Source organism: Leptinotarsa decemlineata, unplaced genomic scaffold (genome assembly GCF_025532065.1).
Source record: "Leptinotarsa decemlineata unplaced genomic scaffold, Ldec_3_MD MMD2_P_RNA_scaffold_2, whole genome shotgun sequence".
Lineage (NCBI taxonomy): Eukaryota > Metazoa > Arthropoda > Insecta > Coleoptera > Chrysomelidae > Leptinotarsa > Leptinotarsa decemlineata.
Window position 1 is genome coordinate 20121293 of NW_027412529.1, and position 23902 is coordinate 20145194.

Genomic DNA, 23902 nt, shown 5'->3' on the forward strand with positions numbered 1-23902 from the left:
GGAATCTTCAAATTCTGCGGGCTATGTATATTCGATTAGCGATTTTTTTATTTTTTCATGTTAGTACAATCATCTTAAATATAAATTCACAGTTTCAGTGTTTTGCTTGTTCGGCGATTTTCTGCTATCGGAAAAATAATTCGAAAGAATTTGCATGTGCATCAAATTTTGTGTAAAAATTGAAATTGGGTGCTCAGAAATACTTGAAATGTTAACGGTGGCATACGGTGATTGTACTCGATTCAGAGAAGTGTTTACTAGTAGTACTGCTTTCTTAAATGCCTCTTATCATTTTCAGTTAAGTATTGCTCAGTTCGAAGGCAATAAGAATTACCTGGCTCACTTGAATATGAACACTAATTTTTGTTCGAGAGATGACCTATTTATTCTGTTAAAATTCATTCATTCAATAGTTGGGAATCGTTATATATTTTAATTAGTAATATATAAGATAATTAGTAACAAATAATAAACTTACTAGAAATTAGACAAAAGTTATTTTCATTATTCTATATTCAACACTAATTGTGTAAATAAGTTTCAACTTTAGGTATATATGTATATATTTTCCTATTTTGATCTCTAGATTGGTTCGATTCGTTGTTCACGAGCTTCATTCTACAAGCTCTCAGTACCATTCGAATATTCAATTATATCATTGCACACTGCCAATGGGATAAATTCAGATTTGTTTTCTTATTTCGTTTCGTTCAGTATTGACCCCGTTCCGTAGTCAATTTTATCAATTGTGAGTATAGTAGAGTGTACGATTACAGTGACGGCTCGTGCATTGGAGAACAGGGGAGGCTAAAGTCATAAAGACTATATACACACAGAAAAGCCCGCCGAAGGCGCGAAAATTTTTTGGGGTACCGCACCTATTTGAAGAAAAATACGTAATATTTGCATAATTGCAAACAAAAATTGTGTATTGCCTAAAATTATACGTATAAAACTGACCATTAAAAATCAAATACAAGGAAAAAGGGTTGTCTTTGAGTTATTTAATATAAATCATTTTTAATTTTTCATTTTCAAACATTAAATTTAATGAATATGAAGGAGACTTGCAATTTTGAAACATTTGAGGGTCGCTGTACATTACGATTAATTAATTTTTCAGTTGAATAACATCGAAAAATGGATACTGAGCTATTGAGTCGTTATAAAGTTTTTGGGGAAAATCTTAGGCATAGGACGGAAATTTTTCAAACAACAACGAATCAAGGTAGTTAATTTTAATTAAATCTTCAAATCTAAGTTTGATTTGCATTGGAAAGGTGTCCAATATTTCATTATAAATCTGTTTATAATTTTGTCTCAAGTCGGGTAAGTCTAAATTGGTTTTTCTTTTTTTCGGCGCCGGCGGTTCGAGAGTTAAATCAATTGATTCGAAAATATCATTGAAAAATGTATCGTTATTTTTGAAATTCATCAAAATTCTGTTGAATTGTTCACCCGTTGTTTTGAGTAATTGATATCTGTTATTTATTTTGAAGAATAGAAAAAACAACATCGGTATGTTCAAATATTGATTTAAATATTTCTAACAAAAAACAAAACTTGTGATCATTTAATATATATTTGAAACCTCTCGCCTCCCTAACACTTTGGTCGCCGGTTTTGAAATCGTCACTGTTTAAGATAAAATCAAAGACATCAATCAATTTGTCTTTGTTTGAATGCACTGAAATTACTGCTCTAGATGTAGAATTCCAACAAGTAGCTGCAAAAGTTGGCATTCGGCTACCACATATTTCATTTAAAACATGGCTTCTTTTGGTGGATTCTCATTATTGATACCTGAAACGCATTATCACTATTTGAAAGTGGCAAAACAGAATTGGAATAAAAATCAAATAAATAGATATTTTTCTCATAGGTTTCTGATGAACATTTACAACTTTTTATGATCTGGAGAGCAACTTGCATTCCCGTTGTTGAAAAGTACTCATTACGTTTTCAGTTTCTTGGCCAGGTACCACTCCTTTTCCTTTTGGGCATATTGATACTATCTTGAAAAAGAATGATGAACATTATGAAAACAAATTATACAAAAGAATGTGTCATTCTCTTACTTTTCTCTACTGAAGATACACAACTGAAATCACTCCCGTTTAAACATGTACTCAGTCAAACCAACAAATTCCACACATCAACTCTCTTTGGGCCTAAAATGAGGTACTGTAGGTTAAGCACCATGACTTTATTATTGATACTTTTACTTACTTTTCTCAAATACTGAATATGTAACTCTACTGTTTGAAGATGCATGAGAAAACTATTCGCTGTACTGTAAATTGGACATCCTCAAACTATAAATGGTACAGTAAACATTGGAAAATGATACTTTGATCATAACGCTAATGCCAAACGCCATGTTGAACCAATTGTCTATTTCAAAGCAAAGCTGTCAAGCGTTAAGGGGCAGCCGCTTTCACAGAGCTTCGACTGTCTTGCGCTACACTTCAATTGAGCAATGAAAAACGTTTACTCCAATAATTCACTTCCCTATTTTTTGTTGCCAGGATTTGTCGCTTTGTAATTGAATAATTTCAAATACAAAAAGAAAAATAGGATGAGAATAAACCGATTTATTATTGCAATTGATTCATTTATTGGACCATTCGATTTTTTTGTCGTTTCCAATAGTTGGAGCAATTCATCAGAATCTTCGCGATGAGTTCAAAAACTGGTTGACACTATAAGGGTTATATACATTTAGTTATTCATTCGATTAAAATCTTCAAATATTTTTGTTTTTAATAATATCATCGAATTATTTGAATACGTTATCATAAGATAATTCAAAATTCCAGTAATATACCGTATATAATATTTAGAAATATACTCTGGGGATATATTCTAAAAATATATTTTTAGAATATTTACGGGAGAATAATTCATTTATAGACATTCTATGCACTTTCTTCAGGGAATAATCCTGCCATATTCATTCAAGCATATTCTAGGAATATTCTAAAGGCATGTATATATTTCAAGAATATTCTATGAATATGTGGAATATATACGTTTGTTTTATGATATAGAGTGAATTATATGATGGGGGTAGTCCTCCATTATATAAAAAAATGTTTAGGAGATAAAAATTATTCAGTTCTGAGTTGTATTTACCGCCTATGAAGTTGATAGTAAGAACTAAAGTCTTGAAACTGATTTTGAAAGCGTTTATATTGTTAGGCACAGGTGGTGCACTAATGACATCTTGAACGCTCAAAGACCTGAAAGGAAAGTGTTCATTTCTGAATTTTTCAATTCTTGTTCAATACTCACTTCCTCAATTTATATCAAGTGAGTGAAATTTGCAATCGTTCTATTAACCATCGCGAATGTCCCACTTCGCATTTTTTACCTGAGCCACTATCAATGGCATAATATATAAATGAGAGAAAGGAAGTTAACACACTGATATGAAAAAATCTAGTATGATTTTAAAAAGTGAAACAGTATTGAGTAGAAAATTGATAGATATCAAACGAGATATCCCAAGACTCCCCATGTTATCAATGAAAGTTTATTGCAGCGTCCTTCGCGGTGAGTGATGTAGCACTATTGTTTTCAATTAAAAAAAAACAGAGATGATACCCTCTACGTAAATTCAATTTTACCTCAGTGTCTATTTTTGCGATGAAGACTGTTATGAATATATCAGATTATGAGTGTTTTATAGTTTATTATACCTACTATCCTAGTAAAATCACCTTTGAGGTAATACGTAAATTATTCAGTGGCAATGAGAAAAATCGGTTAATATTTTCAACGAACTTGCTTTTTGAATCAAATAATTTATTATTTCGCTAAGGAATTAAAAAAAAAAATGTTTTTTTTTTTCTTTTGATAGTTATAATGAACATGAGTCATGTTCAATGTCTTTTGATTTTTCAGCACTTATCCGTCCATATTTATTGAAATATGATCTACAATATGAACTTCTTGCACCAAAGGATCTTACAAAAAATCTTCAGAAAAGGAGAGAAGCTGCATTTGCTATAAAATTACATTACTTCAATATATTACCGTTGAGCTTACAAACGGATTCTGTTATAAAGGTAAGTGATATTCAGATTCTGAAATTAATTAATAAAACAAAAATTCATTACAACCATTGAATGTTTGAAATTCAGACGTTTGAACTTATTTTCTTCACGAATATTTTCCGTATATGTATTTTTTTTCTTCTTTGTAACTAGTTACATAATCTCCTAGACCATCTAGTATATATTCTGAAATACATCAATGCGCTACATTCGTCTCTAACATTATTCAACACTCCCAAATGGTTATTACTGGAGCTTTTTCCCAACACCAAATCGTTATTTTTAACACCTCGACACGTGTTTCGATCACCAAGTGATCATCATCAAAGAGGATTTAGTGTTGGGAAAAAACTCCAGTAATATTCATTACTACACCAAAGGTTCCAAACAGTACATCATAAGTTCAAAGAGGAAGATCAAAACTAGAAACTGATGCGAGCTAATCCCATTTATGCTATAAAGGTAACCCATTCAGGTAAACCATCAGGTATACAGGTATACTAACCTAAATTAATTTTACAATTTTGCCTTATCTATTATTTTACAATATATGTTTATATAAAACAATTTTCAGCTATATTAAAATTAATTTCACAATATTGCCTATACAAATTTATTTTTGCAATGTGTCCTTATGTAGTAATCAGTAAACCCAACAACATCATTTTATTTTATTTTAACAAGCTATATAGTATGTATGCTCTTTGGTATATGTCCGTCATCATTATTCATAATATTATTGTGTTTACTTATTTCTACACTCTCATAGGCATCTAGTTGCCTGTTGTTGTTAACTTGTCTAATTAATCTTAATGAACTGAAGTCTATGGAATGGTTTTGTTGCAACATATGATGGGCGACTGCTGATTTTTCAGGTCTTCCATATTTCGAGTATGCTATGTGTTCCTTATATCTTACTTTAATAGATCTTTTCGTCTGTCCATAATATTTTGCATCGCAGACCTTACATTCAATTTCGTAAATTCCAGACTTTTCCGAATTCTCGACTTTGTCTTTTGGACTTCCCAAAAGGCTTTGTAGTGTATGACTTGTTTTAAAAACCACCTTCTTACCTAGTTCCTTGAAAATCTTTCCAAAGTTCCTCGTATATTGGTGGTATGGAACTGAGATGTATTCATCTTGGTTTTTGTCCTTTCTGAAAGTCGATATTTCGTTCATTCTTAACCTAAAATTCTTCCTCCTTAGTAACTCCCAAATGGTGTTTTCATTCGATCAGTAAAAATATGTTCTCCAATTTCTGTTCGACATATCCACTACAAATCCATTTCTACAATAATAAATTGTTAAGAAGACCAGACCAGAACGTATAATAAGGTCCATGCTCCGTAATCTAAAGGATCAGATACCAGTGGAGTCCCAATGAGTGTGCGAAGTACTATGCCAAGACTGTGACAAGACTTACAACGGCCAGACCAACAGGCGAATCAATATTCGCAGAAATGAACACAAACAAGCAGTGAAGGGAAAAGTGACCACGTCTTCTCTCTTTCAACACGGTTTAGCGACAGGACAGAACATAAATTTCGAGAATTCAAAAATATTAGCATGCAATGGAAACTTCTACTGTCGAACAATCAGAGAGGCTATCGAAATTAAAAGATGACCTAATAATATGAACAAGAGGAATGATGCGCGAAGATTACCAACAACAAGGAGATCCGTTTTATCGTTTCACAAAAGCAAACAGACCGCTTAACCTCAGAAGCAAAACTCACATGACAATACAGGTATAATAACAGAGGTAAGAAAAGCAGCTCAGGGCCAAAATAGGTAGTCCAGCAAACAAAGGTAGTGGTAGCAACCCATGTAAATGGGAGCATCCATCCCTGTGAATTAAGATACAGTACTCCAATTAATTTGTTCAGTTTGTGAAACTCCAGACATCACCAGAAGATGGCAAATAAGACTTTGCCGAAACACTGTGAAAATAATCCTCATTAGAATAGAAAACACAGAACACCGAGCGGAACCCGAGAAAACAGCTTATCATACAGTGTGAGTCAACAAGATTCCGTTGGTTCATTGCTATCAGAGAAAACAATTTTTCGAACTGCTCAATTTTTTTTGCCGTCACATCGATAAATACTAACTTTAAAATAATTTTTTCGCATATTGGGTGGTTCATCCGAGCGTGGCCAACCAAAGTTATATTTTCATAAATAGAATACTCAGTATATGAATAGGTTATTCGATTCCCTCATTTTTTAGCTCTCGAACGAATTTTTGTTTTCGAATTTCCATTGCGGCATTAACACGTTATTCCAGAAAAACCTATTTTCAAGAAAATTTTTTTTTAATTTACCGTCCGCATGTCTTCAGCAAATAATTGGATTTTTTTAGAAAAAGTTAGTCAACATCATTGTGATAATTTCTGGAATCTCAACTTTTGGAAACAATATATAGGGTGCTCGGCAAAACCGGCCAAGTTTCATTCATTTTCAAACACACACAATTCAACTTTTTCAAAAAAAACCTATTTTTTCATGTGTATGAAATATTTCAACAATTCACTCTTTTTTCATCGCAAGTATACCATACGAAAAACTGGTATTTTACAAATTATACCAAATTTTAATAATTGTTGTAACCACAGAAATACACACATCGGAAAAGTCTAGGGATATTTTTATAACATACTAAATATCATAAAAATAAATGCATGAGGTCGTTTAATTTCGATTAAATTGGTACACTCGACCACCCTGTAGATTTCTATGGGTTGAACAAAGCCTGCAAAAACGGTAACTAATCTTTTATCAAGTTTTTTACAAACTGTAGGTTTTCGGCTAAAATGAATAATCTGAAAGTGTCGAGTTTGTACATTCTATGCAGTTCTTGCTCAGCAATTAAACTGGAAATATTGTGCTTTAACATGGAACGCCATCACTTACCATTGGCTGAGATGAATAGAGCTGTAGGGCTTCTTCAAGGTGGCATGCGACAAAATGATGTAGCTCTTCAATTGGGGGTCTCCCAAAGTGTTATCAGTCGATTGTGGCGGCGTTTCCGTGGAACTGGCAGTCCAGCCGAACAACATCCAGGGCGAGGACACGCTACAACTGCAGTTCAAGACCGATTTTTTGTCTTAACCGCAAGAAGACAACCGACAATCACAGCACCTGAGTTGGTTAACGCGTTGCAGCAAACGCACCAGGTAACCATTGGTCGTGATACTGTCAGAAATCGACTGCATGAAGCAGATCTCCACAACAGAAGGCCACTTAGATGTCCACCTTTGTCGAGAGGCAATCGCGGTAGAAGATTAGAGTGGTGTCAAGAACATCAAAACTGGGATGCAAATGATTGGGCCACAGTTTTGTTTACAGACGAATCCAGATTTGGATTTCATCCAGATTCTCGTCGAGTAAGACTGTGGAGACGACCTGGAAATAATGAACGTTTGAGACACATCCAGGAAGTCCACACATACAGAGGTGGTAGAGTAATGCTATGGGGCGGAATCATGATCGGCGGCAAAACCGATCTCGTTTTTCCAAATCGCTCCCTCACAGCTCGACAGTACCTCGACACCATTCTTCTACCTATCGTCCGTCCGTTTGCTGGTGCTGTTGGAGAAAACTTCCACCTAATGCACGATAATGCTCGTCCACATGTCGCGCGTCTAGTGACTGACTGGCTCACCAACGAAGGAGTTGATGTATTGCCATGGCCAGCACAATCACCGGACCTGAATCCCATCGAGCATGTGTGGGACATGCTTCAACGAAGAATTACTCCGCATATGGGGAACATTCACACAACGTTTCAATTGAGAGAGCTTTTAATCGCTGAATGGGCAAATGTACCTCAACAAGACATTGACAATCTCATTTTGTCGATGCACGATAATAAACCAGCGTGGGGGCCATACTTTGTACTGATTCCAATTTTTTTTGTATTATGATTTTTTTTCGGGGTGCCAAAGAAGAGCCATATTTTTTTTTAGTTTTGCTTATATACGCACTCAGTATTTTTGACCATTTAATAAATTTTGTTGTGAGTTACATTCGTTTAATAATCACCCGTCAACTTTTTTCCCTAAAGCGATCTAAAAAAAAATATTGCCATTTTTAAAAATATCCCTAGACTTCTCCGATGTGTGTATAATTTCTTACGTTCACTTTCTCAAATTTGTTTTTTGGATATTCAAACGAATTGCTAGTACATTAGCATTTTTCATACCAACTAGTGATTGTTATCAGCGGAGTCAACGATAAGAAATGCGTGAAAAACCCAAAGAATATTTATACTGCTGTTTTCTTTAAAATCCCAGTTATCGATGACGGACATCAAAAAATGAATCTCGGGATTTGTCAATAACGCCATGTGTTGAAGTTTCTTTCGCGTGTAGATTGAATCATTTTCATGAATTCATTATGAATTATGTATTGGAAAATATGGTGCAAAAGGTCAATGCTTTGAGGGAAAGTGACAGAAACTGCCTCCTTGCATCTAGGAAAAAAAAGTTTTCCGAAAGAAGACAACCAGATGGAAGGGCATTTCAGGCTCTAAAAACAAGATTTAAAAAAAAACTTATAATGTCAATCACAAGTTCGTACTTGTCTGCCCTGAAACAAATGAAGAGAATACATTTCAAATTGCTCTTCACCTTGTTGAAAATCTCCATATGAGTACCCGAGACCTGAACAGGAAATAAGGATTTTCTCAAACCAGTGTGTCTTGAATGATACGAGCAAGCAAATTTCATCCTTATAACATGAAATTGTTTAGAAGACGAGATTTTGAAAAACGTGTTCAATTTTGCCAATGGGGCTTAGAAAAGATCAATCAGGAAAATTATTTATTCGATTTCGTGTTATTTTCTGATGAAGCGACTTCTCATGATAATGGAACTATGAATCGGCATAACATGCATTATCGTGCAACAGAAAACCCCCATTTTGTTCGTGGCCTGAGCCATCAACAGAGTTAGTCAATGAATATTTGGGGTGGAATTCTCGGACAAAAACATCATCGGTCCGTATTTTTTGTATGAGTATCTCACTGGAAAAAATATGTGAGATTTCTTTGGCATCGATCATTTCAATAAAAAATGGATAGTTATAGGAGTAGGCCTGTGTCGTGGCCACCCAGATCACCTGATCTGTCCAGAATGGATTTTTTATGGGGGTATATCAAATGAATTGTTTATCAAACTCCTCTAAAATCTATAGAAGACATGAAACGAAAAATCACTGGAGCTTTCAGGGAAATCCCAGAGAATATGCTATGCTGGAACGTGTAGAGAATTCGTTTAAAAAAAGACTGACATTAGGTGTTGCAGAGAATGGTCGCCGTTTTGAACATATTTTGGACTCCTCCATTCAATGAAAAATTCAGGAGTTATTGTTCATATTGAAAAAAAATTGAGTTAGTGAACGTGAACAAATTTTTTGTGGTTACAACAATTATTTAAACTTGGTATGATTTGTAAAATATATTTTTTTTGTATAGTATGCTTCCGATAAAAAATATGAAATGAAACATTTCATACAAATGAAAAAATACAGGGTGTTCCATTTGAAAAACTTGAATTATGTCAGTTTGAAAATGAATGAAACTTGACTGGTTTTCTCAAGTATCCTATATATTATTTCCGAAAGTTGAGATTTCAGGAATTGTCAGTGATGTTGACTAACCATTCTTAAAAAAATCCACCTAGTTGCTGTAGACATGCGTGTTTTGCATAAAAAAATATTGTCTGCAAAATTGGTTTTTCTGGAAAAACTTGGCATTGTCGCAATGAAAATTCTAAAATAAAAATTCCTCAGAGAGTTGAAAAACTAGGGAATTGAATGACGTATTCACATTCCGGGTGTTACATTAAAAAAATAAAACTTTGGTTGGTCAAGCTCGACTGAATCACCCAGTATGTAATTGAATAGTTCAACTCAGATTATGTTTTTTAATTACTGATTCAATCCAAATTTTACAATTTGAAAAAAGTAATTTGACTTCACCAATAATTTTTGACCAGATAAATTATTATCAAATCAATATTTTATATACTATGAGTTTGAAGTATAAACCTCAATGTATGAAAACAAAAAAATGTGTGAAAAACTAGACGAAATTGGTATTGTTAACGGTATCTGGTAAGAAGGTCTTGTTACAAGAACTCTCGGATGCAGACTGAATTCTATTTTCACTTGGTCCTATCTCCCAAATTTCTTTTTGATAGAGGATAATTTATCAGGATGGGCTGTAATTATTGTCAAGTCACGTAGTTCCCGAACATCTGGTAAAAAGGGTGCTTAGGTCGAAATTCGGCAAACAGATAAATTAGTAAGGATTGTAGATAATAGTTGCCATAATTTCAAAAAGATAGCAATGCCGAGAAATGTCACGTTAACGTTATGAATCTCGGTATTTCAACCCAAATAATATAGTCAGAAATAAAAAATAGCCGGTCTTGAGAAAGTTAGTAATAGAAGTAAAGGCCTTCTATTGAGGATTTAGTTACAAATTTACCCATCGTAAACAAATACCAATAACGTGAAAGTTTCCAATTTCAGGTAAAAAGAAATGAAAACATTGAACATATTGAGATTACAACTTAGATCCAAGAGTCAAAAATGTTAAATCAAACCAACTGAAAAGTATGACAATTGAAAATAGTACAGTCTGAACAGATGCAATCAAATTATTAATATTTACAAATCAGCCTGGAAATATTCATTGAGGGAATAAAATGTATTGTCATGTAACAGTTTTTTAACATTTCTTTTTGAAGAATGCAGGTTTGATAGCTGTTTGAGAGAGATAGGTAGTTTGTTGTATAACTTGATAGGCATAAATAGAGGGCCGTTTGCTGCTTTCGTCAATTTATAGTGGGGAACAATAAAATTATAGTTAGATCTTAACGTACATCCTGTAGCGAGCCGAAGATTATCTCTTGAATAAAATTTGTCGAGATGAGTTTTGACATAAACAACACAGTTGAATATATATAGTGAAATAATAGTTAGAATATCCAAATCAGTAAACAGCTCCCTACATGAGTCATCATATTTTTTGAAACCCATTGTTCTCACTATCTTTATTTGAGCTATTAGTTTCGACATTTTACTCTAACTATAGTCAATGTGCTTGTTCTAAGAGAGTTGAGCATCAATGTTCAAACCTAAAAATTTTACAGATGAGATTTGTTGTATTCACTTTCCATTTATTTTGAACAGAACACTGTGTAGTGAAAAGACGATTGTATTAGTTTTAGAGCTGTTCAGAATGAGATCATTTTGAGAACAATATTTTTGCATATTAGCAACTGCTTGATTGGCCTGACTCGACAATCCCTCATAATTTGAAGACTTCAGAGTGAACGAAGAATCATCGGCAAATTGCACTGTACAATGTTGACGATTACTGTTGTTGAGGTCATGTACGAATAAAAGAAAGAGAATAGGTCCTAGGACGCTACCCTGGGGAACACCGGTGGAAACGACACAGATTCTAGAGTGGAAGGTCCCAGCCTCCAGTTCAACCCTCTCAGTTTGCGTTCTGCAATCCAGATAAGATATCAACCAATCCATAGATTAGCTACGAATTCCTAGACAAAACAGCTTGCTCAAAAGTAAATCGTGATCAACAGTGTCGAAAGCTCGTGACAAGTTGAATAGAACACTTATCGTTTTTTCACCTCTATCGAGACTAGAAATGACTTCATTGACTGAATTAAGCGTGGCATCCTCAGAGGACTTGCCAATTTGGAAGCCAAATTGACAGTCTGGGATCATTTTATACTTCTTGTAGAAAAAGAGGAGTCTTCTTTGATAAGTTTTCTCGAATAGTTTGGAAAATGCACATAGTATCGCAATTTCTCTGTAATTGGAAACCGAGTGCTTGTCATTTTTCTTATGGATGAGCTCTATTATTGCATGTTTGAGTCGAGTAGGGAATATACCTTCGACTAAGGAGATATTAATGGGGTATAAGAGGGGTTCAATCAAATTTTCAACTACCTTGAACAAGAGATTGCAAGGTACTTCATCCACGCCACTGACAGTCTTAGAAGATATCGACTTCACAATCTCGAGTAGTTCTGTTTCATCCAGAGGATATGAAAAAAGTGAGTGGGAGTTGATGTCACAGTTATTTACTAAAATAGGAGATGTTTCTTTGACTGATGTTTGGACAGAATTCAAGAAGTAATCGCTGAATGTTTGGGAGATATCAACACCCTCGTTTACAGATAATTTATCTCATCAAGAATTGACTTTTCTTATCACATGCGGTATTCTGTTTGATTATAGTCCAGGCAACCTTAGATTTATTTGTGGCTTCAAGAAATTTGTGGCCGAAGTAAGACATCTTTGAAGTTTCTATCTTCTGTCGATGCTGTTTCAAAAGTAATTTATTTTGTTGGTTAATGATTTCATCAGATCGGATTTTACTGATGGGGAAAATATCTCTGAGTAATTTTCCTCAATTAACGATCTCCTTAGTTATCCAAGGTTCATTGTTATTAGATTTTTTATGTGTATTGGTTTGATTTAATTCCTGAGGAAAGGCTTTATCGAATAGGTTGAGAAATAAGTCATAAAAAATAAAGAATTTTTCATCAGCATTACCGTTGCCGGAGTATATGAATAGATAGTCAAGCCTCACGAGCCAATAAAGCATTCAAAAAGCGAATGTTTTGATCACAGAAAGATCTGTTAAGAAAATAATTGGTTATCTTTACAGAAGGAGCAGTGATTGGTAAAACTATATATTGGAGTGCATGATCCGAAAAATCTATGTGACTGACGCTAGAATTAGAGATATTGGATGAAGAGGGAAAAATATTGTCCACCGTAAACATGCTATTGCCCTGTATCCTTGTGTAATCAAAAATACATTGATTCAATCCGTAAGAGGCAAATAAATTACGCAGATAACTTGCATTGCCATCAGTGGAATTCTTATGGAAGTTGAAATTAAAATTACTACTGATACGTTTGAACAGATTAGTTTAAATTATCACTTTTGTCAGGCGTCCTGAGACGCATACTTTTTTTACTGTAGCATGTTGCTAGGCCACCAACAAGTTACTGAAAAATTTCATAGACATTATTTCTGTTTTCATCGTTAAAACTGTTTAGTCTACCTTTCTACCTTGACTTTCATTACGAAAATATGCAATAATATAAATCTATTTTGATATTTCCGTTAAAAATATATCTTTTTTGATATCAAGTTTTCTAATCTTCATCGTCAAACTTTTTTTTGTTAGGTTTTTCAAAACATGAATTTACCATTACTGACTTATTACAGTATATCAGTGACGATCAGTTCAATAGACCAGTCCGCAAAACAGCACTGAATATGGCAAAATATTCCCCAGTATATTTTTATGTATTTTCTCATGAAGGACGTTTGGGTGGTGTAGAAGAAAGGACACTCTCAGGTGAGAAACATTCTAAGTGACAATAGACATAAAGGAATTTCATATATTTTTCATTTGTCTCTGTTATCGGTGTTCGTTTTCTCTCATTATTGTGAACTGTACTTTGCATTGTATTTTGTTTGTTAATTCATCACTCGAAACATTCCGCTGATGCTAATTAGTCCAGTGCTGAAGCCCTAATAAAACATATAAAGCGGAAAAAAAGTGGTATGAAACCCATTAAAAATGGAAGATGATATAACAAAAATGAATTAGGGTCGATTTGAGCTCGGGAAGTAGAAGTGGGTGAGTCTTGAAGGTTGAAATTGGTTTATCTCGATTTGCGGCAAAATTAAAAGTCCTATGGAAAAAAGTTAAATAGCAAAGTTGTAGGTAATAAAAAGATCTACAATATTTTCATTCACACTTTTTTCACATCACCTCCAAGTTTTTGGTTTTTTGTTTATATCTCTCACGAAAACTTTTTTCTCGAATTTTGCTAAAAACTCACCTTTTCATGTACCAAACACATTGTGATTTTTGGATTCGGGATATTTATTTTTTCACCTCATTTTGATTCAATATCGAAAAAGCACCCTAATTTTCGATCCAAAATTCACGTGTCAAAATATCAATTTTTTCAAAAAAGTCGGTAGGCTTTCTGTTCATTAAGATCTCTACTTTCTGACAGTGTAAAATGAAATTCGTTACTGTGGTGAATGTTCTCAGATAATGCAAAAGACGAAAGAATTTCGAATTAAATTTTTTTTTCAATAATTATGTTCAATTTTGAGCTATTTATTGAAATTAATACTTTGATTACTCGTATAACGTAGGATTCCATGTACCATTGACAGAAAAACTAATACAAAAGATACTATTATAATCAACAACCAGTTTTTTACTGAAAAAAAAATACAGCAGTCACATTTTTCAGATGAAATTTCCCTAAAATCCTATCTTTATTATTTTGAATAACTATTTTCGCAATCTTATCATTTCATGGATTGGTAATTTTTTTGTTTATTAATGTGACATGGAATCCTACGTTGAACGTAGTTTTTCATTACCATGTCGGGTATGGTTTGCTGTATGGATGGTATTCTAATTACGGGCAGAAACGACTGAGAACATTTAACAAATTCAAACAAAGTTCTATATAAAATTCATGAATGTGATTCGAAGTAGAAAAAGAAAAAAATAGTTAATTTTTAATGTAAATTTATTCCAAATACGTCAGGCGTGATGCAACCTCTATATGAATTAATAAAAAAGAACACTGAATGGAACTGGTCAAAAAAGTGTCAGAGAACAATTTTGAAAATATAAAGGAAATATTAGTGTCGCCCAGAATACTTGCTCATTCTAACCCCGATAAAACAGAAAAAATGACCGTTGACGCTAGTAAATTTGACGCAGCAGCCCTGATTAGTCACGAGTAAGAAGATGAAAGACAGAGGTCAATTGCGTTCGCGTCGCTTTCATTAAACTGGGTAGAATCATAATATGGAAGCAACGGCTTTCCAAAAATTATATCAAGTACGGCGACTGGCTTGTTTAAACATCACAGGAGCCATGAGAACAACACCAACCGCGGTAATGAAATTAATTTCTGATCTGACCCCTCTAGACCTGTACGTTAAGGAAGTTTCGTTAATGGCCAGGTTACGATTGCGCACAGCTGATGTAAACCTCGAAGTAGAAATAGATCAATTGGGGCTGAGCCTATGGCGAGAAGCGCTCACTGCGCAACCTCTGCTGCAGGCAACCAATGATGCAATTGAACCCAGGTTGGTGTTTAATAAACCCTACAAAATACAAATATAACAGAACACAGAGTCAGATTCTACAAATGTAATACGCATATATACGAACGGCACAAAACCAAAGAAGGCTTGGGATGTGGAATGTACTCCAGATCACTAAGCCTAAACATTAAGTGGAGAATGGGTAAAAATACCAGCGTGGTCCAAACAGAACTGGCTGGTATCTCAATCGCTATAAAAGAAATAACCAGGAAAGGAATTTCTGGTAAAAACAGAACAATCTGCACTGATAGCAGACAAGCCCTATTAATCTTGAACAGGTCGAGTACCACCAAGATTTAGCCAAAGCCTTGGTGGATAATAACATTGTCCTGAGGTGGGTTGAAGAGAACCACAGGAGTGAAGGTAATTGCATTGCCGACTCTTCACCCAAGGAAGAGGATGGAATAAGAATTTTAGGACTCAGTGGCACCTACGGCCTGATGACTTCGACAATTGCGAATTCAGCCAAGTGTTTCTTGCTCAATCCCCAAAGAAATGGGATGGAATCAAAGGATGCAATCTTGTTAGGATCACCCTGGGCGACCCTGGCAAGCTGGTGCCGAAGAAATATATGGCGATAACCAAGAAAAATCTACGCGTAACAGTAGGATTTCTGACTGGCCACTGTCAACTAAGAAAACACCTCCATAATATGGGGCTAGTGGACACACCTATATGCAGGATGGCTATATCTGTTGATATAGGATGTTTTTGTAACTGTTAGCTGTGTGAGTTTTCGAATTTTTGAGTTGTCATATCTTTGTTAATAATGAATATTTTTTCATGAAATTTTGGTCACACCTATTTAGAGGCACTCTGAATCCAGTGGCGTAGTGATTTTTTCAATAAAAAAATCGCTAATAAAAAATCCCGATTTTCGACTAAGAGAAAATATCGTAGTATGCTAAAAACTGTAATAAACATTCAAATTTTGTTCCAAAGTAGACCTTTTAGTACTTGACATTAAAAAAAAATTATTAAAACCGATTTACAACTTCAAATTTTAGGGGGATGTTTCCATTAAAAATGGATATATATATATATATATATATATATATATATATATATATATATATATATATATATATATATATATATATATATATATATATATATCGATATTTTTCACCTACTTCAAATACAAAGAAGTGAAAATGGCAATACAAGGTGTTTCTTGATAATATATTAATGTACCTGTAAACATTATGATAGGTTGCTATATGAACTATGTTCCAAAAATGTTTTGTCACGAAAATACGAGTTATTAAAGTTCATATTTTCCGACGAAAATTAATTTTCAACTTCAACAGTATCGTGGGTATGAATATTAACTCCGATATTTGTGTAGAAAAAAAGACAAACCTCAAAATTATTTCTCAAATAAAATTTAAATATGGACTCCCCGTTCGATTGGCTTTGCAAAGATAGCCATATCTACCAAATGAGTTTTTTCCACAATGCAGTACATGAATATTCGAAAAAATTGTTACACAAGATACTAGATGACTAGCATATTCATCTTTGTGTATACGTTGAGCACTAGAAACATTATCTTCATCCAATACGCAAGATGCATGTCAATTATTTCATGTTCAGTGTTTGACATTATTATTTTACTCATATGCAAACAATTAATTGCATTTGGATGCAAAGCAGTAGGTTTGACCAATTTTGAGTTACCGTATGATAAAAATGTAATGATGTAGGTATAATACATGTCAAACTATAAAAAAAACAAAAAATCTAATTGACTACCTGCATGAACGAAATAACTTTTCAATTTCAATTATAGGGGTAGGTCATTCTGAAGAGCTCGGATATATATTTGGAGGAAAAATTGGAAACGTTACAGAAAGTGACAAATTAACGAGAATCAGGATGATCAAGTTATGGACCAATTTTGCTAAATATGGGTAAGTGACGTTAGGTTGTATTCACGTGAAAATTTTCACGAAATATATGTACATATTAATCTGATTATCTACTTCGAATTTTCATTGGAAATTCAATAGGTACACGAAGTATCAACGACATTCAATATCACGATTTAACCAATGTCGATGCTCATTACTCCAATGCAATGATATTTCTGTTCTGCACTTTCCTCTCCTCCTATATTCAATCGTTACCAATTACTTTACCACAAATGTATTCCCTCCTCCTCATTTACTGGACTACACCACTATTAGCAGAGACCATGCAAGAAGATCAACCCTGACTTTCTTTCGCCAAATGCCAATTATTTGAGGCGACCTTCAGTCACAAGATTGCATTTTCTAAATTTCACAATTCTTTGAAGCTGGAGCTAAATGTCCATAAGTTCCAGTATCAATAAATGGTACCTCGATAAAAGAACTCATATCAGTCCAAGATGTTGGTATATTGCCAAAGCCAAACAATATTTATCAAATGTTCCATATTTGGAATGCAGAAATTGCGTGCGCGGGGCTTCTCATATGAGAAGCCCCGCGCCTTGCCAAAAATCCAAACCATTTCAAGATCACCCGAGAAGAAGATGCCACCCATTCAACTTCATATAATATACGAACAAAGCCTACTTCAACTCCTAAGTTTTGAGGATATTACAGTCGATAATACCGACTTTTGAACTACATCTGTATTCATCGTTGCTACAGCGGTAATTGGAGAATCTCTGAAATATCACCAGTACCAGCTACCAGGACTCAACATTCATTTCACCCTGATGCAATTTCTTCAGGGGATGTAAAAGTTATAACTTGAATCCACAACAAATCGATGACATTCCTGATGGGTCAGCGACATCCGACACCGCCGTCGAAGATGAAACTCTTTAACATGCATTTTTTTATTCACATTAAAATTCTCAAATTCAGTTTGACACCTCGTAGTGTCTCTGAAAATTCATTTTTCGAAAACCAACCATCAACTTAGGAAGAGTAATTCACAATTTTCATTAGGTGAATTACTCTTCATTCAGAATGATAATCACTGACATTTCATTGATTTTTCAACCCATTAGGTAATTGATATCAATTTCAAATTAGATTTTCTTCTTCTTCACAAATCATCGCACTTATGTTTTTTCAATCATAGTAATAATAATAATAATTAGTTTTTGTTGTTTCATAATTTTTATACGTTTCTATATTATTTTCTTTGACAAATTATTGTGCTCATACTTTTCCATTTAATATTCATTGTTCATTTTCCATCATTACTAGGTTTTCCCATATCTCGTTGGATTATTTTCTTTTACATTCCGAAACTGTTGATACTTTTTCAGATAATGAAAGTCTAAATCTCTGAAATGCACCTAGAAACATTATCTCCTACATCCAAAGAAACTTTATTTTTAAACAGTGATGAGTACTTAGTGATGATTTCAATGTAACTCAAAAGTGTCATGTAGTGAAATGAAGGAATGAGTGTTCTATTGAATCTCTGAACTAATAGATCCCAACTCAGTAAAAACCAAAACTTCATAACCAGAATATTTTATATTTTAACGCATATTTGTTTTCAGTAATCCAACTCCTCAAAATGATCCGACTCTTCAAAATGTAATTTGGTCTTCAGTAGCTCCCAACAATCTGACCTACTTGAATATAGGTGAAGAGTTGAGGATTCAGATGAACCCTTTTGATGAAAACATGAAATTCTATGATAAGAAGATATACGGAAAATATGGTGAACCACCGTATGACACTTATTAATTTTATTGTATACATGAAACCGAATAAATATATTATTTCGAATTCAATTTCAATACACACTGACTTCAGTAAAGTGTAATGATCCATACCAACTACCTCTTCGAGGTGACTGAAAAGATTTTTAGTACCCCATTAAGAACTCATTGCGATTACGGTCGAAAATTTGACAACGATATACTGAAATACATTTCTACTCTATTTGACATGAAATTACCATGATTCAACGTTATTTCCGACCTGATAGATCAGTAGAAAGGTTCCACGTCACTCTATCAGAAATGATAAGAACCCAATCAACAGAATACCCTGATGACTACCCCCTTTCATCCTAGTGATTTTTATCCTAGAATACAGTTGTACAAAGTTCTCATTATATCACCAACATATCTTATCACATCATGCTAGCGTATTTACCCTCCATGGGTTATTAAAGAAAAGGTTCAGGATTTAGAAGGTAATAAAAGCTATCGAAATGAATGTTTTCTAAACAAAAATTCAGAAAACTTTCGAAAGTCCTTTTGTTATCAAACTTTATACCTTTTGAAATAATGGGGGTCGATCATGCTGGGCCTCTGTTTCTTAGAGGTGCAGGAAAAATATGGTTGATCTTTACTTGTACTGCGTACAAGACTGGTCTCGTTAATGTCATCGGATGTACTTATGCTTACACGCCACAGTCGATTTTCTGGGAAAGACACCACCCACTATTCCCACTTGAACCCAAATTGCCGGAAAATACTTTCTGATAAAGTCTAGTCAAGCGAATTTTGAAACAGCTCGATATCAAAAAGGCGTCTGGTCCTTTGAATTGATCGTCATTGTACTTGAAAAGTGAGCAAATGAACTCGCACCGGTATTTTGCAGACTTTTCAACCTGTCTTACAAGAAAGGGGTTTTTTTCTCTTATTTGAATATTTTTCTCGTTCAGCCTATTTCCAAAAAGGGCCAGTAAACTTGAAACCGGTCGCTTCGCTATCAGTGAAATAAAAAATCATGGAGAAAGCCGTAAATCACCATATTCTCAAATATTAGAAAGGCTTCAACAGCTTGAGCGATCATGAATATGGCTTTCGGAAACAAAGATCAACAGGCGACGTTCTATATATGTCACCCATATTTGAAATAACGCAATCGGGAAACATGGAGAGTCAACAGCTCTTGCGCTTGATATTTCTAAGGCCTTTGACCGTGTGTGGCATTAGAATTTGCTGGTCAAACTTCGATGCTATGGCTTGTCGAATCATTTTTGTGTATGGCTCTTCAGCTTCCTGAAAGAACGTTCCCTGCAAGTGGCCGTCGATAGATATCTCTCGAATACTTTCACGCTGATGTTCCCCAGGGATCCATATTGTCTCCATCCTTTTTTTATTGTATATCAATGACTTATTGAAAAAAAACCGAGGATCCAATATATAGCTTTGCTGACGACAGCACACTAATCTCGTCATTACATTTGGAGAAAAGTATACCCACCTCAGCAACTTTTGATGCTTTATAAAGCTCAGATCAAACCTTCTTCGGAATGTTGTTCTCATGTATGAAGCTCCGCCCCCAAACATACCCTGAAGCTGCTGGATTCCATCCAGAAAAGAGCCATCTGCCTGATTGGAGACACGAACATCACTTGCAACTTTAATAGTCTGGAACATCGAAGAAAGGTTGGAGATTTGGATCTCTTCTATAGATACTTTCATGGGAAGTGTTCATGTGTTGATTCCACCAAGAGCGGTACATATCAGAAATACGCGACGGATTATGGCTGCTCATCGTTTTGAGGTTCAACTCAGTACACCTCAAACTCCGCTGTTTGAGAACTTTTTTATTTGGAGAACGGCGTTTTTGTGGAATTTGCTAAGAACGTTTTTCCAAATGGATTTAATCTCCAGCAATTCAAGTCATATCTAGACAACTACTTTAGCACAGGCAGCGCTTTAAGAGCGCCTTAAGGATTTTCCTGTAGTGCTTGTGTTTTTTTCCCTCGGAAGAAAGGAATATTTATTGCTGGCAGAGAGAGATTTTCAATAATATATCCAGATAACGGCACATCTTTTGTTGAATTTGGTATTGGTTATTGTAATTCTGAAATTTCTTCACTGCTGAAGATCAAATGGATTTTCAATCCTCCCACAGCCGCCTGCTTGAGTGCAGTGGCGTAACTACAAAGTGGCATATCGGCAAAATGTCACGGGCCCCCAGCCGGAAGGGGCCCCCGGTCAGAGGAGAACCCCAACTCCCAACATTTATTATTTATTATACATGTTTATTAAAAAAAAGTTTTGTCTTTGATTCAATTTTGTTACCTACTCAGTTGCATACACAATTAAAAAAATGTATTAAAAATTCAAAGTATTTTGTTTAAAAAAGTTGTAACCCAGTTTCAAAACGTATCCGTGAGATAATAAAATGCTCGCCACGCGTATTGGTACGAGTATTACTGCGGATGTTCGGGAAATTTCCGCTTTAAATGCCGTGGACAAGGGTACGATGGAGCTAATACCATGAAAGGCACTTACGGCGGAGTTCAAAAACTCATAAGAGATATAGAGCCAAATGCGGTTTATGTCCATTGTGCTACTTAAAATTAAAATTTGGTGGTAAATGATGCAGTGAAAGAGGTAATAAAAATACAAACATTATTCGAAACTGTACAACAAATTTTAAATTTTTTTGGTCATAGTATTAATCGATGTAATATATTATCTAGTTTTATATCTGACAATAAAAGAGAGTCCAGGGTATCATCAAATTCAGTAACAATAAAAACAATGAATCCAACTAGATGGGCAGGACGCTTTGATGCCATGTTTGCTTTAAAAGTTCAGTTTTTTGATGTTCGAAAAACGCTTACAAAAACTATTTTATTAAATTCCAAAACAGATGAGAGAAATGAAGCTATCTTGGTGAAGAAGATAGAAAACTACAATGTTATTATGTTGTTGGTTTTCCATTTTATAGTCTTACAAACTAAAGACGCGGTTTCTAAAGTACTTCAGTCTAAAAATATCGATCTTTCAAATGCTTCAAAGCGTTTGCAAGTCTGTGTTGAACAACTTGAAAAGTATCGACATAAATTTGAAGGTTTAAAGACGGAAGCAAATAGTATTGCAGTGAAATGGTCTATAAACCCTGAATTTCCCAAAACTCAGAGAAAAATGAAACGTCATTTTGATGAAATGTGTGAGGATGAAAGTCTTCAAGATCCTGGACGTGAAGTGAACGTATTCTATTGTGTATTAGACATAATCATTAATCAACTGAAATCGCGTTTCCTTGAAATGAATGCAATTGTTTCCAATTTCAGTGTCTTGCAACCTGCCACTTTGCAGAATTTGAAAGATACTGGTGTATTGGAAAAGGCTTTAGCATTTGTCCATCTATATAAAGAATATATATCCATCTCCTTTTCCAAGGAAGTTCTCAGTTTTCAATTCGCTTTTTGACACGGAATAGAAACATCATCTTCTATAAGAAAACTTTCTGACTTATTAATAATAAAAAAACATTTTATATCTTCAAGCTTTCCTGAAGTGTGCACTGCATTTCTATTACTTCTCACCAATCCTGTTACTGCGGCTAGTGCCGAGCGATCATTCTCAAAACTGAAATTGATTAAAACTTATTTAAGAAATTCTATGGGACAAGACAGGTTAAGCAACTTAACTATTCTATTCATCGAAAATTCTATGCCCCGAAACTTGAACTTTGATGATGTCATTACCACTTTTGCTGAACAGGAAGTCCCAGGGAAGGAATTTCAATAATTAACATTTTACATTTTGAACTCCTTGGGTGCTAACAACAATAAGATGATTCGGACTGCGTATATCAAATTGCTTTTTTGTTTTTCAAATAATTTTGCCTACTTCATATGCCCATATCAATTAGATGCTGACTGTACTTTGAATTGGGTATACTTTTTATCTGAAGTGAATTATTAGAAAATCAAGTACCTAATTATAATTATAAAGTTTCTATGTACCTACTTGATGTAGTGATTTATTATTGTACAATTACAAGTTGAAGTGTATAAATGAGTATTATAAAATAAAAAATATTATTATTATTGACTCAGCTCCTTTATATTGGGGGGAGGGTGCCCATCCGATGAATTTGCCACGGCCCTCGAACGGTATAGTTACGCCACTGCTTGAGTGTGTAGTGGGAGCGGATAATGAAGATTGTAAAGGGCGTCATGCAAATTGTTGTGAATCCACGATGAATGCTTGTGCGCTACAACTGAGATCTTCAACCCTATCAATGTATTGATTAATGTAGCCGTTATACTACGTAGTAGGAGATCATCATGAAAAATGGGAAATGAAACTTTCTATGGTTTTTACCACTTTTGTTCGTAACTATCGTTACTGCAGTTTCGTCCTTTATAGACATTTTCTTACCCTGTCGTTTATGTCGTTTATGGTTCAATTACAAGAGGCAAGAGGCAAGAGGCAGGTGGGTGGCCAATGGATGAGGATGTTCCAGATCGCTGACAAACCAAACAATTTACAAGATTGAGAAAGCAGAATTATATTTAAAATTCGTGATATAACTTCAGAAATGATTCACAATTCTCAAGAAAAATTGTGTTTATGGTTCAATTACAAGAGGCAAGGGGCAGGTGGGTGGCAATTTGAATATTTGATTAAGGCAATAAACAATGTTTGATTGTGAAATAAACATTTTTTTATGATATCTGATAGTAGTAAATGTGTTTTGTATTAAATGAATTAGATACACACATAATTTTCGTTGTGTCAATTAATTTTATTCCAAAGTTGCAAATTTGGCCACCCCGTACCAATGAATATGTTGATGTTTTCATCACTGAATGGAAAACTGAAAATACTTTCATAATAAGCTGTCACACGACCCATATGTTCATTTGAAAATATCGATTACGTCATCACGCCGAGTTGGATAACGTCACTGGTGTAATAAATGGGCCATATATAA

General features: G+C 34.3%; 1 protein-coding gene across 7 annotated transcripts in view; it reads left to right on the forward strand.

The window, feature by feature from the left end:
* LOC111505741 (venom carboxylesterase-6) overlaps nt 1-18996 on the forward strand; it is a 44173-nt gene extending 25177 nt beyond the window's left edge. For all 7 annotated transcript variants that reach the window (XM_074185219.1, XM_023160598.2, XM_074185202.1 and 4 more), the window contains 4 exons: nt 3907-4070; nt 13335-13467; nt 17047-17167; nt 18760-18996. In XM_074185219.1, the coding sequence (XP_074041320.1) occupies nt 3907-4070; nt 13335-13467; nt 17047-17167; nt 18760-18949 (608 nt within the window). In that variant the 3' untranslated portion in view covers nt 18950-18996. The remainder of the gene's footprint in view (nt 1-3906; nt 4071-13334; nt 13468-17046; nt 17168-18759) is intronic.
* The last annotated feature ends 4906 nt before the right edge of the window (nt 18997-23902 follow it).